Source organism: Nerophis lumbriciformis, linkage group LG32 (genome assembly GCF_033978685.3).
Source record: "Nerophis lumbriciformis linkage group LG32, RoL_Nlum_v2.1, whole genome shotgun sequence".
Taxonomy (NCBI): Eukaryota; Metazoa; Chordata; class Actinopteri; order Syngnathiformes; family Syngnathidae; genus Nerophis; species Nerophis lumbriciformis.
Genome location: NC_084579.2, coordinates 28,889,667 through 28,911,118, shown reverse-complemented (window position 1 = coordinate 28,911,118; position 21,452 = coordinate 28,889,667). Strand labels below are relative to the sequence as shown.

At 40.8% G+C, this 21,452-nt stretch overlaps 2 protein-coding genes across 2 annotated transcripts; both read left to right on the top strand.

The window, feature by feature from the left end:
- Nucleotides 1–6,147: 6,147 nt before the first annotated feature.
- Nucleotides 6,148–9,048, top strand: LOC133574937 (dnaJ homolog subfamily B member 5). The gene is made up of 4 exons (XM_061927299.2): nucleotides 6,148–6,397; nucleotides 6,959–7,220; nucleotides 7,299–7,846; nucleotides 8,370–9,048. The coding sequence occupies exons 1-4, from the start codon at nucleotides 6,290–6,292 to the stop codon at nucleotides 8,601–8,603; spliced, it is 1,152 nt and encodes a 383-aa protein (XP_061783283.1). The 5' UTR covers nucleotides 6,148–6,289; the 3' UTR covers nucleotides 8,604–9,048.
- A 7,477-nt stretch (nucleotides 9,049–16,525) lies between these two features.
- On the top strand, nucleotides 16,526–21,138 carry hwa (huluwa). Its single transcript, XM_061927300.1, has 3 exons — nucleotides 16,526–17,193; nucleotides 20,491–20,686; nucleotides 20,950–21,138. The coding sequence occupies exons 1-3, from the start codon at nucleotides 16,651–16,653 to the stop codon at nucleotides 21,111–21,113; spliced, it is 903 nt and encodes a 300-aa protein (XP_061783284.1). The 5' UTR covers nucleotides 16,526–16,650; the 3' UTR covers nucleotides 21,114–21,138.
- Nucleotides 21,139–21,452: the final 314 nt, after the last annotated feature.

The window sequence follows — 21,452 nt, the reverse complement described above, 5'->3', positions numbered from 1 at the left end:
AACGTGTGAACTCGTTGGGAGTTTCCTCCTCTCCCAGCTCGCTAGCCTCAATCTGAACCTTGGTATTTACCGTGATGACGGACTGGCAGTGTGTCGCGCCTCGCCAAGGAGCAGCGAGAATACCAAGAAACGCATATGCCAAATTTTCAAAGAGAACGGCCTACGGATCATGATTGAAGCCAACAAGCAAACCGTCAACTTCCTTGACGTCACTTTCAACCTGAGAAATAACAGCTACCAACCATTCACGAAACCCAACACAACACTCCAATACGTGCACCATGACAGCAACCACCCACCCACCACCACGAAAAGAATACCTACCGGAATCAATAAAAGGCTATCGATGCTGTCATCTAGCAAAGCTGAATTTGACCAAGCAACCCCCCTGTACCAAAAAGCCCTTGATGAAAGTGGATACAATTTCACCCTCACCTATGAACCCACGCCAGGAAACCAGCCAAAAAAGAACAGAAAACGAAACGACATCATCTGGTACAACCCCCCATACAGCAAAAACGTCTCAACTAACATTGGACACAAATTCCTCAATCTGATTGACAAACACTTTCCCAAAGACAACACCCTAAGAAAAGTATTCAACAAGAACAACATTAAATTGAGCTACAGCTGCATGAACAATATACGACAAATCATCTCAAACCACAACAAAACAATTGCAAATGAGCCGTCGGCCCCCAGACAGAGCGACTCCAAAACCAACAAAGGCTGTAACTGTCGAAAGAAACCTGATTGCCCTCTCAACAGGGGGTGCTTACAAACATCAGTTGTCTACCAATCTAAGGTAATACGCAAGGACATTAACACATCCGACACATATGTAGGATTAACCGAGAGAGAATTCAAAACCAGATGGAACAATCACAAGGCTTCTTTCAGGAACAAAAACCTGCGAAATACCACAGAACTCAGCAAACACATTTGGGACCTCAAAGACAATAATGTTGAATATTCAATAACATGGCAAATTCTTGCATCCAGCACACCTTACAATAGTGGTAATAAAAGATGCAACCTATGCTTGAAAGAGAAACTGTTTATTATTTACCGTCCAGACCTGTCATCCCTCAACAAGCGCAGCGAAATTGTAACAGCATGCCGCCATAGACGGAAACACCTCCTAGGTAACACATGAGCCAATCACCACGCCCCTCCGCCAGCCTGTACCCACCCACTCTGTGCCCTATATAAACCATGGTATGCGAATGCTCCCATTAAAATCTCCTGATGATTGAGGGTACCCCCCCTCATGAAACAGGCCTGTAGAGATGAAATAGTCTTGTGATTTTTTTCTTCCCACACATACATATATTGCGCTCTACTACGGTATCGAGCACTATTTTTTGGATAACCTTATTAAGACATATATATACATATATATATATATATATATATATATATATATATATACACACATATATATACCATATATATATATACACATATATACATATACATATATGTACATATACACACACATATATATATATATATATATATATATATATATATATATATATATATATATATATATATATATATATATATATATATATAATATACATTTGACAGTATTTATCAATTGTATATACACTCAATGGTTGTGTTATAGATGTGTGATAGTCAATCCATAATACATAGACTTACCTAAATATGATAAATCTATCTATGATAATTATATTTAGCTATGAAGTATGATAAATCCATCTGATATGCATACAGGTGTGTATATATACATATATATATATATATATATATATATATATCCATCCATCCATTTTCTACCGCTTATTCCCTTCGGGGTCGCGGGGGGCGCTGGAGCCTATCTCAGCTACAACGGGCGGAAGGCGGGGTACACACTGGACAAGTCGCCACCTATATATATATATATATATATATATATATATATATATATATATATATATATATATATACATGTATATATATATAAATACATACATTTATGAAAATATACATGCATACATTCATACATATTTATGTATTAAAATATTTCATTTACAGTATTTATCGATTGTAAACACAATAGTTGTTTTTGCAAGTACCGTTCTTATTTTAATTTACTGTATTGTGTTATAAATGTGTAATAAATCTATGATATGTAGTCTAGATAAGGGGTGGGAAAACTTTTTGGCTATGGGGCCATATTGGCTTTTGAAATTTGACAGACAGGCCGAGTGAGCACATGATGCATTTCAAATCACATCATATCTGTTGGAACTAAGAGTAGGCTTCTCAAACATGGGCTATTTTAATCATAATACATCTACTTTCAACAATAATCTTTAGAACATCAAAGAAACATAACAATGGTATTAAAGGTTTAACGCTTACATTCTTTTTTAGTGGGAGCAGTGTTGTTGATCACCCTTTTTTGCCAGCGCGTCCAAGTCTAGTGTCGGTTTTGTTGTGGCAATTCTCAAAACAGATATTTGCTCAATTCTGTTTTAATATTTGTCGGGCCGGATTAAAGGGACCAACGGGCCGGATGTGTTTGCCCATCTTTGGTAGATTTATCTATCTATAGTCATATTTTTTAATGAATTATGATATAATCAATCAATCTATCGATGATACATACACTTATATCTATATTATGTACACAATATTACCAAAAGTATTTGGACACCCATCCAAATGATCAGAATCAGGTGTCCTAATCACTTGGCCCGACCACAGGTGTGTAAAATCAAGCACTTACGCATGGAGACTGTTTCTGCAAACATTTGTGAAAGAATGGGCCGCTCTCAGGAGCTCAGTGATTTCCAGCGTGGAACTGTCATAGGATGCCACCTGTGCAACAAATCCAGCCGTGAAATTTCCTCGCTCCTAAATATTCCAAAGTCTTTATTATAAGAAAATGGAAGAGTTTGGGAACAACTCAGCCACCAAGTGGTAGGCCACGTAAACTGACAGAGAGGGCTCAGCTGATGCTGAAGCGCATAGTGCAAAGAGGTCACCGACTTTCTGCACAGTCAGTTGCTACATAGCTCCAAACGTCATGTGACCTTCCAATTAGCCCACGTACAGTACGCAGAGAGTTTCATGGAATGGGCTTCCATGGCCGAGCAGCTGCATCTAAGCCCTACATCACCAAGTCCAATGCAAAGTGTCGGATGCAGTGGTGTAAAGCACATTGCCACGAGACTCTAGAGCAGTGGAGACGCGTTCTCTGAGGTAATGAATCACGCTTTTCCATCTGGCAATCTGATGGACAAGTCTGGGTTTGGAGGTTGCCAGGAGCACGATACATTTCAAACTGTATTGTGCCGAGTGTGAAATTTGGTGGAGGAGAAATTATGGTGTGGGGTTGTTTTTCAGGAGTTGGGCTTGGCCCCTTAGTTCCAGTGAAAGGAACTTTGAATGCTCCAGAATACCAAAACATTTTGGACAATTCCATGATCCCAATCTTGTGGGAGCAGTTTGGAGCGGGCCCCTTCTTCTTCTAACATGACTGGGCACCAGTGCACAAAGCAAGGTCCATAAAGACATGGATGACAGAGTCTGGTGTGGATGAACTTGACTGGCCTGCACAGAGTCCTGACCTGAACCCGATAGAACACCTTTGGGATGAATTAGAACGGCGACTGAGAGCCAGGCCTTCTCGACCAACATCACTTTTGGAAGAGTGGTCGAAAATTCCTATAAACACACTCCGCTACCTTGTGGACAGCCTTCCCAGAAGAGTTGAAGCTGTAATAGCTGCAAAAGGTGGACCAACATCATATTGAACCCTATGGGTTAGGAATGGGATGGCACTTCAAGTTCATATGTGAGTCAATGCAGGTGGCCAAATATTTTTGGCAATATTGTGTATTTCTACAATAGATCTATACATATATTAGCTATATCATCTATGATATATGATGTCTTATGATCTATAATCAAGATAAAGATTGATGTATCAGACACTGTAGATCAGTGTTTCTTAACCGTAGGGCCGTAAGCGTCACCATAGAGCACCGCCAAAATAATATCTGCAAATTCTTTTCAACCTATATTCAATTGAATGCCCTGAGATCGGTAGGTTAGAGTTCAAACCCCGGCCGAGTCATACCAAAGACTATAAAAATGGGACCCATTACCTCCCTGCTTGGCACTCAGCATCAAGGGTTGGAAGTGGGGGTTAAATCACCAGAATTGATCCCGGGCGCGGCCACCGCTGCTGCCCACTGCTCCCCTCATCCCCTGATCAAGGGTGATGGGTCAAATGCAGAGAATAATTTCGCCACACCTAGTGTGTGTGACAATCATGAGTACTTTAACTTTAACAGACTGCAAAGACAACATACTTAACGTTTGAACTTGAAAACTTTACTTTTTGCAAATATTAGCTCATTTGGAATTTGATGCCCGCAACATGTTTAAAAAAAGCTGGCACAAGTGGCAAAAAAGACTGAGAATGTTGAGGAATGCTCATCAAACACTTATTTGGAACATCCCACAGGTGAACAGGCTAATTGGGAACAGGTGGGTGCCATGATTGGATATAAAAGCAGCTTCCATGAAATGCTCAGTCATTCACAAACAAGGATGGGGCGGGGGTCACCACTTTGTCAACAAATGCGTGAGCAAATTCTCCAACAGTTTAAGAACAACATTTCTGAACGAGCTATTGCAAAGAATTTAGGGATTTCACCATCTACGGTCCGTAATATCATCAAAAGGTTCAGAGAATCTGGAGAAATAACTGCACGTAAGCGATGATATTATGGACCTTCGATCTCTCAGGCAGTACTGAATCAAAAAGCGACATCAGTGTGTAAAGGATATCACCACATTGGCTCAGGAACACTTCAGAAAACCACTGTCAGTAACTACAGTTTGTCGCTACATCTGTAAGTGCACGTTAAAACTCTACTATGCAAAACGAAAGCCATTTATCAACAACACCCAGAAACACCGCCGGCTTCGCTGTGCCCGAACTCATTTAAGATGCACTGATGCAAAGTGGAAAAGTGTTCTGTGGTCTGACGAGTCCATATTTCAAATTGTTCTAGGACGTCGTATCCTCCGGAACAAAGAGGAAAAGAACCATCCGGATTGTTATAGGTGCAAAGTTCAAAAGCCAGCATCTGTGATGGTATGGGGGTGTATTAATGCCCAAGGCATGGGTAACTTACACATCTGTGAAGGCACCATTAATGCTGAAATGTACATACAGGTTTTGGAGCAACATATGTTGCCACCCAAGCAACATTATCATGGACGCCCCTGCTTATTTCCGCAAGATAATGCCAAGCCACGTGTTACAACAGCGTGGCTTCATAATAAAAGAGTGCGGGTACTAGACTGGCCTGCCTGAAGTCCAGACCTGTCTCTCATTGAAAATGTGTGGCGCATTATGAAGCCTAAAATACCACAACAGAGACCCCGGACTGTTGAACAACTTAAGCTGTACATCAAGCAAGAATGGGAAAAGAATTCCACCTGAAAAGCTTCAAAAATTGGTCTCCTCAGTTCCCAAACATTAACGGAGTGTTGTTAAAAGGAAAGGCCATGTAACACAGTGGTAATAATGCCCCTGTGCCAATTTTTTTGCAATGTGTTGCTGCCATTAAATTGTAATGATTATTTTCAACAAAAAAAATAAGCTTCTCAGTTCAAACATTAAATATCTTGTCTTTGCAGTGAAAATAAGTTGAAAAGGATTTACAAATCATTGCTTTCTGTTTTTATTTATAAATTACACAACGTGCCAACTTCACTGGTTTTGTTTTTGTATCTATCTATCTATCTATGTATCTATCTATCCATCTATCCATCCATCTGTCTGTGTATCTGTCTATCTATCTCTAGTGTTATTTAAGGACATCCTGTTCAATCCATAGTGTTCTTTCAGGACAAGCTGGTTGTCTGGAGTATGTCTGGCCGCTCATGTTTGTTCTGTCTGGACCAAAATTGGACTCGATGTTCTGAGTCGTGACTCGCCGGTGCTGATGCTGCCGCGAGATCTGCCTCCCGGAGCTCCGGATACAAGGCTCCACAAGGCGAGAGAGGGCTGCCACTTCCGCAGGGGAGCCGGCCAATCACGTCTCTCCCCGCGGCATCCCTCCTCGTGCGTTGCGCGTCGTAGGAAGTGGGCGGCGCCTGGGAAACGCTGCGTGGGCGGCCCGGCGGTATAGTAAAAAGGGAGAGCTGCGGAGGCACCATCTAGTCAGACGGAGAGCCAGCAGCAGGAACAGGATCTTACTTTCAGAACCAGGCTCCAGTGGACAGCGACACTGCAACAGCAACACCCGGCATCATCATGGTTCTCATCTGGACACAGTTTGGAGTCAAGCACAAAAATGTCAACGTCAAGTGCAAAGTTCGCGTCATGCACAGGGGAGACAGCTCCGGGTCATCCTCATCAGCGGTAGGTTTCATGTATTTAACTGCTTCTTTACAAGGTCATTTAGGTACTCTGTTGGAAGGACCTTTAATGATTAAGTAAAAAATGTATATTTTTTAATTACTGCATTCATAAATGATTATAAAATAATTAATGTATGCACCAGTGAAATAAAAATATTATTATTAGTATTAAAAAAATAAAAATTCAAACATTAGGAAATTGATTACAATTTTGCCTTTTTTAATGATGTTGTGTCATTATGGCTCAAATTTAGTGGTGATTGTACTTAATAATGGGATTTTATCACTATAGTCACAACCAAATGTGATTTGCCTTTACAATAAGAAGAATGCTCAATTTTGTCACTGATTTAAATGCAAGACTAGTATTCATCCAATATCTGCAGAGTCTCTTACCCACACTGCAAAGGATCAGCCTTTAAAATTCAGTGTGTGCAGAGGCAGCCGCACACATGCCATGCTTGACATGTTAGTGTTATTATGACACGACGCACAACCTGTACAGCATAACCAGCGTAAAACTAAAAATCTAATGCAAAGCTCCTCCCCTTCCACCTTGCAGGAAGGCACCAAGTCCGAGCCGGACACCCCGTGCCTCTCCATCAAGCCCAACGCGGGGAAGGATTTCTACAAAGTCTTGGGTGTGTCGCAGGATTCCAACGAGGATGAGCTCAAGAAGGCCTACAGGAAGATGGCCCTCAAGTTCCACCCGGACAAGAACAGCGAGGCCGACGCGGAGGATCGCTTCAAGGAGATCGCCGAGGCCTACGAGATTCTCACCGACCCCAAGAAGCGAAGCATCTACGACCAGTATGGAGAGGAAGGTGAGGATTGGAAAACTGATGCACTATTTTAACTGTGGAATATTTCTTGCAAAAGTAAACTTATCTTATTTATTTCAGGTCTGAAGAGCGGCATGTCTGTGGCAGGGCAAGGCAAAGCCTTCCGCAACCACTTCGCCACCGATCCCCACGCCACATTCTCCTCTTTCTTCCACGGCTCCGACCACTTCGACATCTTCTTCGGCCAAGACAACGAAGCGGAAGACGACCTATTCAACCCCTTCAGGCGCTTCCCTTTCAGCCACGTGGGCGCCAACCACGACGGCGGCCTGCGGCGGGGCCGGCGGCGCCTGCAGGGCGAGGAGGTGGTGCACGAGCTGCCCGTGACCCTGGAGGAGGTCATGCACGGCTGCACGAAGCACGTGAAGGTCACCCGCAGCCGCCTCAACGCCGACGGGCACAGCGTGCACTCCGAGGAGAAGATGCTGAACGTGGTGGTGAAAAAAGGATGGAAGGCGGGCACCAAGATCACCTTCCCCAGGGAGGGCGACGAAACGCCCAACAACACCCCGGCTGACGTCACCTTCGTGCTCAGGGACACGGAGCACTCGCAGTACAAAAGAGACGGCGCCCACATCGTGTTCACGGCCAGCATCACCCTCAAAGAGGTGAGTTTTGACTGAGACTAATGACTTAAGAGTCGAGCTAGACAATAAGCCTTAAAATGTGTCACAAAACCCCTTCTTTATGTAAGCCTTCTCTGTAATCCCCAAGAAAATCAATTACTGTAAAAATACCAGGCGGAAATATGAGCACCGGCAAAAAGAGCCTGCTCGTTACCTCATCCGCCCCCACGCCGGGCGAGCTAAAAATAGCCTCTGCCTACTGTGATGCTGCATGCAGACTCCTCAATGGCAGGCGAGCGGAGGAGGAGGAGGCGCCCACGCACAGATTAGTCGTTTTGAAAAAAAAAAAACCTCTTTCCTGTCTTCAGTCATTGAGCCGCTCGACGCCCACACGCGGCTCTCAAAAAATGGAGCAGCCATTATCACATCTGTAGCAGCGGGCATGTTGCATAACCGCCTTTTTCAAAGACTTGACACATTTACGGTTTACGCAACTTTCATAAGTGTCCTCGGAAGGATTATGAGTTATGAAACCTGTTCCTAAATCTACGTCTGCCTTTCCCAGGCTCTCTGCGGCTGCACAGTCAACGTCCCCACGCTGGACAACCGCATGATGCCTCTACCGTGCAGCGACGTCATCAAGCCGGGGGCGGTGCGGCGCCTCAGGGGCGAAGGCCTGCCCGTGGCCAAGTGTCCGTCCAAGCGCGGCGACCTTGTGGTGGAGTTCCAGGTGCTCTTCCCCGACAGGATCCCGCCGCAGTCGCGCGAGATCATCAAGCACAGCTTGGGTCAGTGCTAGCCCAAATCGGACGCTGTTCTCGCCTGAGGTTCTACATACAGTAGGACCGCGACCGGCCCCCACTTGGGTTCGGACGATGAAAAGGTGCAGATGTGCACGAATACACGATGCCTGACAGATGCGGTGTTCGGTATCTGACGGACGTCTTAATTGCTGCTGTCACTGCAGTATGTTATTCAAGTCTGTATAGACTTACACGGGTGGTAGAAACTTGACTATATATTATTATATGGTGCTCAAATGACTGCCTTTTTACATTACTAGCTGCGTGTACTTTGTGTACAAAAAAGCAAAAATATTGTCTCTAAGAGAGATTCATGTGTCAATTGTTCTATTGAATGGTTTACATTGTAAATACTCTGCATAGGTGTATTATTATTATTGCTATTGTTAATATGATCTGATACTCAATTGGTAGAATGGAATAAAGAAAGCTCCAACCTGACTTTTCTGTCTTAATCGCTGATTATTTTCCCATGGTGCATTGATTACACAACTACAAAAATGAATACTTGTTATTCAAATACCTGGTTGAATGTTCTTTTAACAAGTTTTTACATACATACATACATACATATATATATACATATACATACATGCATATATATACATATATGTATATATAAATATATATATATACAGTATATATATATATATATATATATATATATATATATATATATACAAACCCCGATTCCATATGAGTTGGGAAATTGTGTTAGATGTAAATATAAACGGAATACAATGATTTGCAAATCATTTTCAACCCATATTCGGTTGAATATGCTACAAAGACAACATATTTGATGTTCAAACTGATAAAATTTTCTTTTTTGCAACTAATTATTAACTTTAGAATTTGATGCCAGCAACACGTGACAAGGAAGTTGGGAAAGGTGGCAATAAATACTGATAAAGTTGAGGAATGCTCATCAAACACTTATTTGGAACATCCCACAGGTGTGCAGGCTAATTGGGAACAGGTGGGTGCCATGATTGGGTATAAAAACAGCTTCCCAAAAAATGCTCAGTCTTTCACAAGAAAGGATGGGGCAAGGTACACCCCTTTGTACACAACTGCGTGAGCAAATAGTCAAACAGTTTAAGAACAACGTTTCTCAAAGTGCAATTGCAAGAAATTTAGGGATTTCAACATCTACGGTCCATACTATTATCAAAAGGTTCAGAGAATCTGGAGAAATCACTCCACGTAAGCGACATGGCCGGAAACCAACATTGAATGACCGTGACCTTCGATCCCTCAGACGGCACTGTATCAAAAACCGACATCAATTTCTAAAGGATATCACCACATGGGCTCAGGAACACTTCAGAAAACCACTGTCACTAAATACAGTTCGTCTCTACATCTGTAAGTGCAAGTTAAAGCTCTACTATGCAAAGCAACAACATCCAGAAACGCCACCGGCTTCTCTGGGCCCGAGTTCATCTAAGATGGACTCATGTAAAGTGGAAAAGTGTTCTGTGGTCTGACAAGTCCACATTTCAAATTGTTTTTGGAAATATTCGACATCGTGTCATCTGGACCAAAGGGAAAGCGAACCACCCAGACTGTTATCGACGCAAAGTTCAAAAGCCAGCATCTGTGATGGTATGGGGGTGCATTAGTGCCCAAGGCATGGGTAACTTACACATCTGTGAAGGCACCATTAATGCTGAAAGGTACATACAGGTTTTGGAACAACATTGCCATCTCAGCGCTGTCTTTTTCATGGACGCCCCTGCTTATTTCAGCAAGACAATGCCAAGCCACATTCAGCACATGTTACTACAGCGTGGCTTCGTAAAAAAAGAGTGCATGTACTTTCCTGGCCCTCCTGCAGTCCCGACCTGTCTCCCATCGAAAATGTGTGGCGCATTATGAAGCGTAAAATATGACAGTGGACTGTTGAATGACTGAAGCTCTACATAAAACAAGAAAGGGAAAGAATTCCACTTTCAAAGCTTCAACAATTAGTTTCCTCAGTTCCCAATCGTTTATTGAGTGTTGTTAAAAGAAAAGGTGATGTAACACAGTGGTGAACATGCCCTTTCCCAACTACTTTGGCACGTGTTGCAGCCATGCAATTCTAAGTTAATTATTATTTGCAAAAAAAAAATAAAGTTTATGAGTTTGAACATCAAATATCTTGTCTTTGTAGTGCATTCAATTGAATATGGGTTGAAAAGGATTTGCAAATCATTGTATTCTGTTTATATTTACATCTAACACAATTTCCCAACTCATATGGAAATGGGGTTTGTATATATATATATATATATATATATATATACATATATATATATATATATATATATATACATACATGTATATATACATATATATATGTGTATATATATATATATACATATATATGTATACATATATATATATATATATATATACATATATATGTATACATATATATATATATATATATATATATATACATGTATATATATACATATATATACATATACATATATACACATACACACATACATATATATATATATATATATAAATGTACAAATGTATATATATATATATATATATATATATATATATATATCAGTGACGTGCAGTGAGGTTCATGGCTGGTGAGGCACTGACTTCATCACAGTCAGATTTACAAACATATGAACCCTAAAGAGTATCTTATTCACCATTTGATTGGCAGCAGTTAACGGGTTATGTTTAAAAGCTCATACCAGCATTCTTCCCTGCTTGATACTCAGCATCAAGGGTTGGAATTGGGGGTTAAATCACCAAAAATTATTCCCGGGCGCGGCGCTGCTGCTGCCCACTGCTCCCCTCACCTCCCAGGGGGTGATCAAGGGGATGGGTCAAATGCAGAGGACAAATTTCATTACACCTAGTGTGTGTGTGACAATCATTGGTACTTTAACTTAACTTTAACTTTACACATACAAACTGTAGCACACAAAAAAGCACATTTAATAAAAAAAATGTTATTATGGTCTTACCTTTACTTATAAATGAAGTCCATTCGCCGCTGTTGTGCTGGATTAATGCACCCCCTGACGGGAGTGTTATATCAACTAAAGCCCTCACTTAAACTTTCCACGTGCAAGATTGAATCTATTTAAAAAAGTGTAACCGAGGGTTTATAAATGTCGCCTATACTGTATGAAACTACAAAATAACAAACACGGAGGCTCCAGTTTACACGAGGACCACTTTATTTACCTTCTTTCAAAAACTTTCGCTCCACTCCAACGTGTCATCACTTCCGCTCTTAGCGCCTTCAAAATAAGAGCTCAGGGCATATACTGTATAACAGCGCATAACAGGAACTTAACATCACAAAGAGGAAAGCCCATAAAAATAGGTTACAAAAGTTATTTAATAAGAAGCCAAAAAGTTTGAAAACAATAATGTTTGTGTTGGAGGAGTTGTGAATTATGTACACCTGCAGTCTGCAGGTGTACCTAATGTTGTGGCCCTGCAGTCATTCACAACTCCTCCAACACGAACATTATTGTTTTTGCACTTTTTGGCTTCTTAAGAAATAACTTTTTTAAATAGATTCAATCTTGCACGTGGAAAGTTTAAGTGTGGGCTTTAGTTGATATAACACTCCCGTCAGGGGTTGCAATCCACGGCGGGGGTACAGGAGGCAGGATTACTGGAGCCTCAGCCAGTGCGTCTTTTGCAGCAGTTTTATGATCGCTCAGCACAAGAAATACGTTACACACATACAGTTGTTGACAAAATACACTGTACATTATATACCTCAGCTAACTAAACTATGGAAATGTATAATATAGTTCATATAGCAATACGGTCTCACTGCACAGCAGGCCAGCAGTTAGCCAAGTCCGCAATCCATGGTGAGGCACAACGCAGTGACGTGCCTCAACTGGCTGCTGTTCACCGCACCATCTCTTCTCAGTATTTGAACGGCAAATGTGAAAATTCAGCGATTTTGAATAAAAATACTCTAAAACTGGTGAAGTTAAATGGAAAATAACTTTATAGTATAATCACTGGATACTTATTACAATTTAATAAAAATGTTTTCTTTTTACATTTTTTTTCTTTCCATGATGTGACTGCACGTCACTGATAGATATATATATATATATATATATATATATATATATATATATATATATATATATATATATATATATATATATATATATACATATATATATACATATATATATATATATATATATATACATACACATATATATATATATATATATACACTGTAGGGCTGCAACTAACGATTAATTTGATAATCGATTTATCTGTCGATTATTACTTCGATTAATCGATTAATAATCGGATAAAAGAGACAAACTACATTTCTATCCTTTCCAGTATTTTATTGAAAAAAAAACCAGCATACGGGCACCATAAATAAACATTGATTGATTGGTTGATGTTCTGGACATTGGGGGTGCAGCATACACCAATAATAACACAGAAATGTAACTCATCAGATCAGAACTGAATCAGATATTGTACACGTTTCTGTTGTGAATAATAAAGGATTAATTTTAGGCTGCCTCTGAATAATAGCATGAAATATTCCAGCACCTTCATAACATTTAGTTATACGAAAGCGTCACTCAAATCTAAATATATTTATATAGCTTTATCGGGCCCGGCTACATTGATCCATTATGAAACCAACCTGAGATATTTCTGTCCGTTATGTTTATTTCCAAATTGGTAACCGTGCGTTTTCTCTCTCAAAACGGAGACAAATGTGCCAGAGACACATTATCAGCCCTGCGTTGCAACAAAGGCATAACATTAACGTTACTCACAAAAAAGCTGAACTCGTGAATGCCTGTTGCCACTATGGACTTAAAAAGTTACGTATCGTGAGTTATTCCCTTCATTCATGGCTCCAACATGTTTCCTTTTCAGGTGCTCAATGTTGTACTTCTGTGCCATTTTGCAGGAAATGGTCTTCTTTGAAGTCTTTAAAGTAAAGTGTGCCCACACTTTTGACAACTTAGGTCGTACACTTTTCTCCATTGAAGCAATGACCTCAAGATGTTTTTCCGCTGAACTATCCTTACTGTTTTCCTGCGCCATTTTTCGAATGTTTCCAGCAAAGGAGACGGCGTCGTCACGTGAGCTGCACATGACTCCCACTGGGGTGAGTTTTTCCTTGCCCTTATGTGGGCTCTGTACCGAGGATGTCGTTGTGGCTTGTGCAGCCCTTTGAGACACTTGTGATTTAGGGTTGTATAAATAAACATTGATTGATTGATGACACATCATTGGCTAGCTTACCTCCACCTCATGAGACGTAGCCTCAGCGCCGCCCTGGCGCTGTTTTGTAATGTTTTTGTACTCATTTTGATTATTGTTTCTCAGTTGTTTGTAAATGTTGCAGTTTATAAATAAAGGTTTATAAAAAAATAAAAAAAAAATAAAAAAAAAATAAATACAAATAAAAAGCCTCCGCGCATGCGCATAGCATAGTTCCAACGAATCGATGACTAAATTAATCAGCAACTAGTAAGTAAATGCTCACCATCCGTCTCACCACCGTCTCTCTGTTTTCAAGTGACTGATGAAGTCACATGTTGGACGGTTGATTAAGATTTTACGCAAAAAACACTTGGACCCCAAGTGTTTTCAGGGTAAATATGAACAATATCGTCATCGGTGATCCACTTGTAAATTATTTGCGCAACGTAAAGTGAAATGTGAAAGTAAAAATAAAGTCAGTTATAACAGTGAAGTTAATTAATTAAACTCATATGTTCTACATAAGGTGAATGTTTATATTCACCTTGGAGAAAGCAAACCACCAAGTTCAAGTAAATAGTGGTATTTCAGTTTGAGCACATAATAAGATAAGGCCCCTTAGTTTGATATTCGCAGGTGGATTGGTTCACTTCTCGTAGGAAAGAGGCCCTAGTTGGGACTTCGGAATGCAAAAGAGATAACCATATCCTTGAGAAAAGATTACCTGTCTAGCTCAACGCCAACAAAGATAGGAAGGAGGAATATACAACTCAAACATAACGTTACTGTGGCCAACTAAAGAAAAAGCAAGATTAATTTGCGGAATTCTGTACGACAACACTTACAAAATGTACTATTTTCGGCCACTGTAACATTACACACAGTTTAAACAGTAAACTGTGTTTGAATATGGAAAATAAAACATTGTACTTGAATAAAGAATCAAATCATAATTAATTTTGCATAAAAGTGAAATAAACATTGTACTAAAATGAATATCAAAATATAGTGTTTAAAGATTTTATGAAAATGTAACTAGATGAGGCAATTCCTGAAGGAACTGCATGTGAATGCTCCAATGCTGAAGTTGAACTGAAATCCTCTAAAAAAAATGTTTGAATTGTGGAAGTAGAGCACAACATTCCTGAACAAGCTGAATATTTTGAAGTTGAAACAGTTTGAATCAAATGAAAAATGTGGGAGCTGTGGAACATTGAAGAATGTCCCATTCATTTCAATGAAAATTTCCCCCAAAAAATGGGAATTTCGGGAAAAGCGGGAATGTTTTTTTTTTTAATTAAAAAAAACTTGAATGGTCTGAATGAGTTGAAATGGTTGGTGTTTAAATTTTTTCAAATAGGTCGAGAAATGTTGAAGTAGTAACATGCTGAATTGAAAAATAGTATTACGGAATTCCTGGAATTTCGGGAAAACCGGGAATTTTTCCAGTTCAAAAAAACATTTCAGTTTTTGTCCCGATTAAGAAGAATGTTTCGACGGTGGAATGGTTGCAGTGGGTTGAAAAATGTGGGAGGAGTAGTCGCCAGAAAAAGGGTGGGAAAAGGGCTTTGGAAAACCAAGGAATTCTGGAAAATCCTGGAATTTTTTTGAACTTGGAAAAGGGGTAGTTTGAATTTCCAAAATGGTGGAATTTGTTGAAGGGGGAATGGTTTGAATGGGTTGAAAAATGTGGAAATGGTGCAAGTTTGAAAAATGGCCAATTCATTTTGAATGGGAAAAATGTCCCGGAAAACCTGGAATTCTGAGAAATCCTGGAATTTTTGGAATTTGGCAGAACAGTTGGAAGTTGGATTGATTGATTGATTGATTGAGAATTTTATTAGTAGATTGCACAGTACAGTACATATTCCGTACAATTGGCCACTAAATGGTAACACCCCAATAACATTTTCAACTTGTTTAAGTCAGGGTCCACGTTAATCATTTATCCATCCATTTTCTACCACTTGTCCCTTTTGGGGTCGCGGGGGGTGCTGGAGCTTATCTCAGCTGCATTCGGGCGGAAGGCAGGGTACACCCTGGACAAGTCGCCACCTCATCACAGGGCCAAGACAGATAGACAGACAACATTCACACACTAGGGCCAATTTAGTGTTGCCAATCAACCTATCCCCAGGTGCATGTCTTTGGAGGTGGGAGGAAGCCGGAGGGAACCCACGCAGTCACGGGGAGAACATGCAAACTCCACACAGAAAGAACCCGAGCCCGGGATTGAACTCAGGACTACTCAGGACCGTCGTATTGTGAGGCACTTGCAGTAACCCCTGTTCCAACGTGCTGCCCCCACGTTAATCAATTCATGATAAATTCATGGAACGGTTTGAATCGGGTGAAAAACGTGGAAGGTAGAGTGCGCCAAAATCTGGAGAAGACGAAGAAGTTGAATAAAAAAAAAATAGATGAATTTTGGTGTAGAAAGCCATGACAATATTCATACATTTTAGGCAGGAGATGCAATGTAGTTTTTTGCACTCTGGTCAACTATCCCCCCCTGATGGTGGGGAGTCGCCATAGCACCCTGCAGCCACGTCAACATAATTGCGCTCAGCTGTTGCTCTGTAAACTTTCCCGACCTGCCTTTTACACATGTCTCATTTCGTGTTACAAAACACGAACCCACGCAGCATTTGACAACAAAGATGTTGAAAGACGACGTTTGAAAAGCCGCACTAACCCAAAATGGCCCACGTTGATTGACACGTCAAAGCACGTGCGTTGCAGACACGCGTGGATGTTTTTCCACATCTCTAATATAGTCACCTTTTTCATGTCCTGTGGAATGAAATGTCACGTCAGAGCACCTCCCCTAACCTGAGTGAAGGGTACCCAGTGACAAACCTCACCCTGGTGGTCCTCCTGCTCATCCCGGCTGTTGTCCTCCTGCTGCTCCTCAACTGCGTCTTCCTGGGCTACAAGCTCTTCCTGCTGTCCAAGAGGGGCCGGGAGACCACCGAGGACTTCCCGCTGAAAAGAGCCCGCAGGAGCTCGTCGCCCGACGTGGAGGTCTTCCCCACGCGGATGGCGTACATGTCACTGTCCGAGCCCGCCTTGCCTCACCCGGTGACCTCCTCCAGGGCTTCGTCGAGGGTCGGAGGGGAGCACAGGATACGGCTTCTGATGCCGGATGGGGCTACCGGGTCAGGGTCCTGGAGGGCGCCGAGTAGCATCCGGGCATCCGGGGCGGGGAGACCCGACCTGGCCTCCGGGTCACGGACGCGATGCATCGACACGGCCGGGTGGCGTCACAGTGCGCCGGTGTTGCCCACGCAGTCCAGTGACTCGGAAGCCGGGGTCAGGCTGCACCTGGTTCCGCCCAACTCCCCCACGGTAAAGTTCATCAATTATCATTTTTTACGTTTGGTGTGATTTCTTACACCGAATTAATCATGTAAATCAGGGGTCCCGGCCCAAACTACGAGCCGCAGGTAGTCCCAAGTTAAAAGAAAAAAAATATTTATCTATTTGTTTTAATTTTTAAATATGTCCTTTCTAATCAATTTTCTACCGCGTGTTACTCTCGGTGTTGTGATGTTCACCAGAACGTAAGGTATTTTATTTTGAAGTCCCGTTGCTAGACAGGAAGTACGCGGAGTCGAGTGGCTACTTGACTATGGTTGTATGCCAGTTATGAAATGCCGCTGATGCGTTGTTATTAAAGTTACGAGTTCAAGGAACAAACTCTCATTATTTCTGCAGTCACCACGATGCAAGAACATTACAGGTATCTCCTAGCCGATCCGGCCCGCAGGAAGTCCCAAAGTGAAATTAAAATAAATACAAATAATTATTATTTTTTTTTTTCCTAATCTGTCCTTTCTAATCCATTTTCTACCCCTTGTTACTCTCGGTGTCTGCTAGCCGCTCAGGCAATTCATATAGTTAAAAAATGCATTTTCCCATCGATAACGTGACGTCATCGCGTTCGCAATATATATACAACTGTGTGTATATATATATATTACAGTCGTGGTCAAAAGTGTACATAGACTTGTAAAGAACATAATGTCATGGCTGTCTTGAGTTTCCAATAATTTCTACAACTCTTATTTTTTTGTGATGGAGCACAATTGTTGGTCACAAAAAACATTCCTGAAGTTTGGTTCTTTTATGAATTTATTATGGGTCTACTGAAAATGTGACCAAATCTGCTGGGTCAAAAGTATACATACTGCAATGTTAGTATTTGGTTACATGCCCCTTGGTAAGTTTCACTGCAATAAGGCGCTTTTGGTAGCCATCCACAAGCTTCTGGTTGAATTTTTGACCATCCTTTTGACAAAATTGGTACAGTTCAGCTAAATGTGTTGGTTTTCTGACATGGACTTGTTTCTTCAGCATTGTCCACACGTTTTAAGTCAGGACTTTGAGAAGGTCATTCTAAAACCTTAATTCTAGCCTGATTTAGCCATTCTTTTACTACTGTTGACGTGTGTTTGGGGTCATTGTCCTGTCGGAACACAAAACTGCGCCCAAGACACAACCTCTGGGATGATGATTTTAGATTGTCCTGAAGAATTTGGAGGTAATCCTCCTTTTTCATTGTCTCATTTACTCTCTGTAAAGCACCAGTTCCATTGGCAGCAAAACAGGCCCAGAGCATAATACTACCACCGCCATGCTTGACGGTAGTTATAGTGTTCCCGGGATCAAAGGACTCACCTTTTCTCCTCCAAACATATTGCTGGGTATTGTGGCCAAACAGCTCAATTTTTGTTTCATCCGACCAAAGATGGGGTTATAGTAGAAAGGTAAAAATATAATCTTTTTTGTGGCAGCATACGTTTAAGCAAGTTATGTTTAAGTTTCACTTTTACATCTCATTGCACATACCTGTAGTGCGTTCTAGGACCCTGTATTTAAAGTTAGACACAGAAGTGTCACTGGTTTGTAGGATCTTAAGACCCAAACTCTTGTAGGGCATGCATTTTTAATTTATCTTGGCTATTTGGAACCCAATGAGTATAAAAACAAAAAAAAGTTCAATTGCCATCTGAACTGTTTTCAGCCATCTTGAGTCATGTGATGTGGTATACTTTTCCTCCACCACTAATTGGCAGTATAATGACCTCGTAATTGGAAACCAGGGTTTTGTAGAGAAATATGTTGTATTTTGGTCTACACCAGTGGTTCTCAAATGGGGGTACGCTTACCCTTGGGAGTACTTGAAGGTATGCCAAAGGGTACGTGAGATTTTTTTTAAATGTCTTGTCAAAAAGAACTGTGAAAAGAAATGCAACAATGCAATATTCAGTGTTGACAGCTAGATTTTTTGTGGACATGTTCCATAAATATTGATGTTAAAGATTTCTTTTTTTGTGAAGAAATGTTTAGAATTAAGTTCATGAATCCAGATGGATCTCTATTACAATCCCAAAGAGGGCACTTTAAGTTGATGATTACTTTCTATATGTAGAACTTTTTATTTATAATTGAATCACTTGTTGGGACGGCGTGGCGCAGTGGAGGAGTGGCCGTGCGCAACCCGAGGGTCCCTGGTTCAATCCCCACCTAGTACCAACCTCGTCATGTCCGTTGTGTCCTGAGCAAGACACTTCACCCTTGCTCCTGATGGGTGCTGGTTAGCGCCTTGCATGGCAGCTCCCTCCATCAGTGTGTGAATGTGTGTGTGAATGGGTAAATGTGGAAGTAGTGTCAAAGCGCTTTGAGTACCTTGAAGGTAGAAAAGCGCTATACAAGTACAACCCATTTATCATTTATTTGTTTATTTTTCAACAGGTTTTGAGTTATTTTTCTATCTTTTTTTTCCAAATAGTTCAAGAAAGACCACAACAAATGAGCAATATTTTGCACTGTTATACAATTTAATAAATCAGAAACTGATGACATGTTGCCGTTTTTTACTTCTTTCTCTTTTTTTCAACCAAAAATGCTTTACTCTGATTAGGGGGTACTTGAATTAAAAAAATGTTCACAGGGGGTACATCACTGAAAAAAGGTTGAGAACCACTGGTCTACACAACCAAAAATGTGTCTACATATGTGGACACCAGGTCCTAAGAAGTTAAAAACAGGGAGACTTAACCAGCAGTAGATGCACTAATAGTCATAATGTATTGTTATGATTGGTATATTCCACTGATAATCCAAAGTGTATCAGCTAATATCTACTTTACATTCATTTAGGGGGGTTTATTTAGACAATTTTAACAAGTCAAAATATTAGTGTTTAACAAAATCAATGCAGTAAGTATTTTTGAGTGCATGTAAACATACCAAGTGTGTGTTTATGAGGTGGGGACATTAGGTTTAGCCTTAGGGTGGGATGGGGGCCCAGAATTTGGTGATGCGCCCCTGGCTGTGTAGAACCGCATTGCTTCATTTGGGGGGTTGTTTCTAATATTGTGACTTTACTTTTTGACAAGTTAGATAAGGTATATCTAAACAAAATACTACGAAACATGCATGCAGCACAGAATATAATAACGTCTGCTAGACAACAAAAAAGTTGCATTATTGCCAGCAAAGCTGACAAGGCACCTGTAAAACCAAGGTTTAAATACTATTTTTATGGCTTTTAGTTGCAGAATATCAGCATTTAATGTTAATATATTTCTGCATGTGTCTTTGCAGGGTATTTCATTGTTTCCTTGCTTACATCCATAGGAAATTGGGCATGTGGTTCAAGTCCATCGCAGCAGCAGTGCCTACGAGTTGCTGAACGAGTGGAGCCCAGGCGATGTGAACTTTGACAAAGTGGACATGGAGTGCGAGTACAACAACCCATCCTCAGAGGGATCCTGCGTCAACACATCTGCGGTGCAAGGTTCCGGCCTGGATAGTGACTTTGGTGCCAGCGCAGGTTTGTTATGTTATAGGGCTTTCTTTTGACTCCATATGTGAGGGGGGGGACATATTTCTACATCAGACGACCCTGCATTGGTGTGTGTTGGTAAGTGACAGGAAGAAAATCTCTGACACACTTGGGCAAAAGTCCTAAGGCTCTTTAGCCCCATGACCTGACTTTTCTGGGGAGAAAACAATCTTGTATTATATAAAAAAATGTTTTTATTTTTATTCTTTTAATGATTCAAAAAACATACGCAATAAATGTTTCCTGTCCAGGTGTGTCCCTGCGAATTCTGTCAGCAGACAGCGACGGTTTGTCCAATGGCGTGGTGTCGGCATTGGAGTGGGACTATTACGACCCCTGCTACGTCAGACAAAACAACGTGTCCAAACATAAACACCATCGACCCGCCATGCACACAAAACAGTACTGGGTGTAAACAAAAATAAATAACCCAGCTTTCAGTACTGTTAGTTTTAATGTTTATTTATTTTGATTCTATTTAAAAAGCGCGTTGTGGATTTGTATGTTTGTCTCACGTCTTACGACGTTGACCTGTTACATTCACAAGTTTGTTTTTTTTAAATATTTTGAGTGCACCCAACACTGAATTTCTTATAATTGGAAGCTGACCTTTTCAAATGACTTAGTGCACTTTTCACATGTTTAGTCTCACATTTCACAATGTTATGTACAGTTGAACTTTTGAAAGTAATTGTTTGATTTTAACTTGTCATGAGAGTATTTGTTTTTTGTACAATTTATTGAGTTTGGCCTA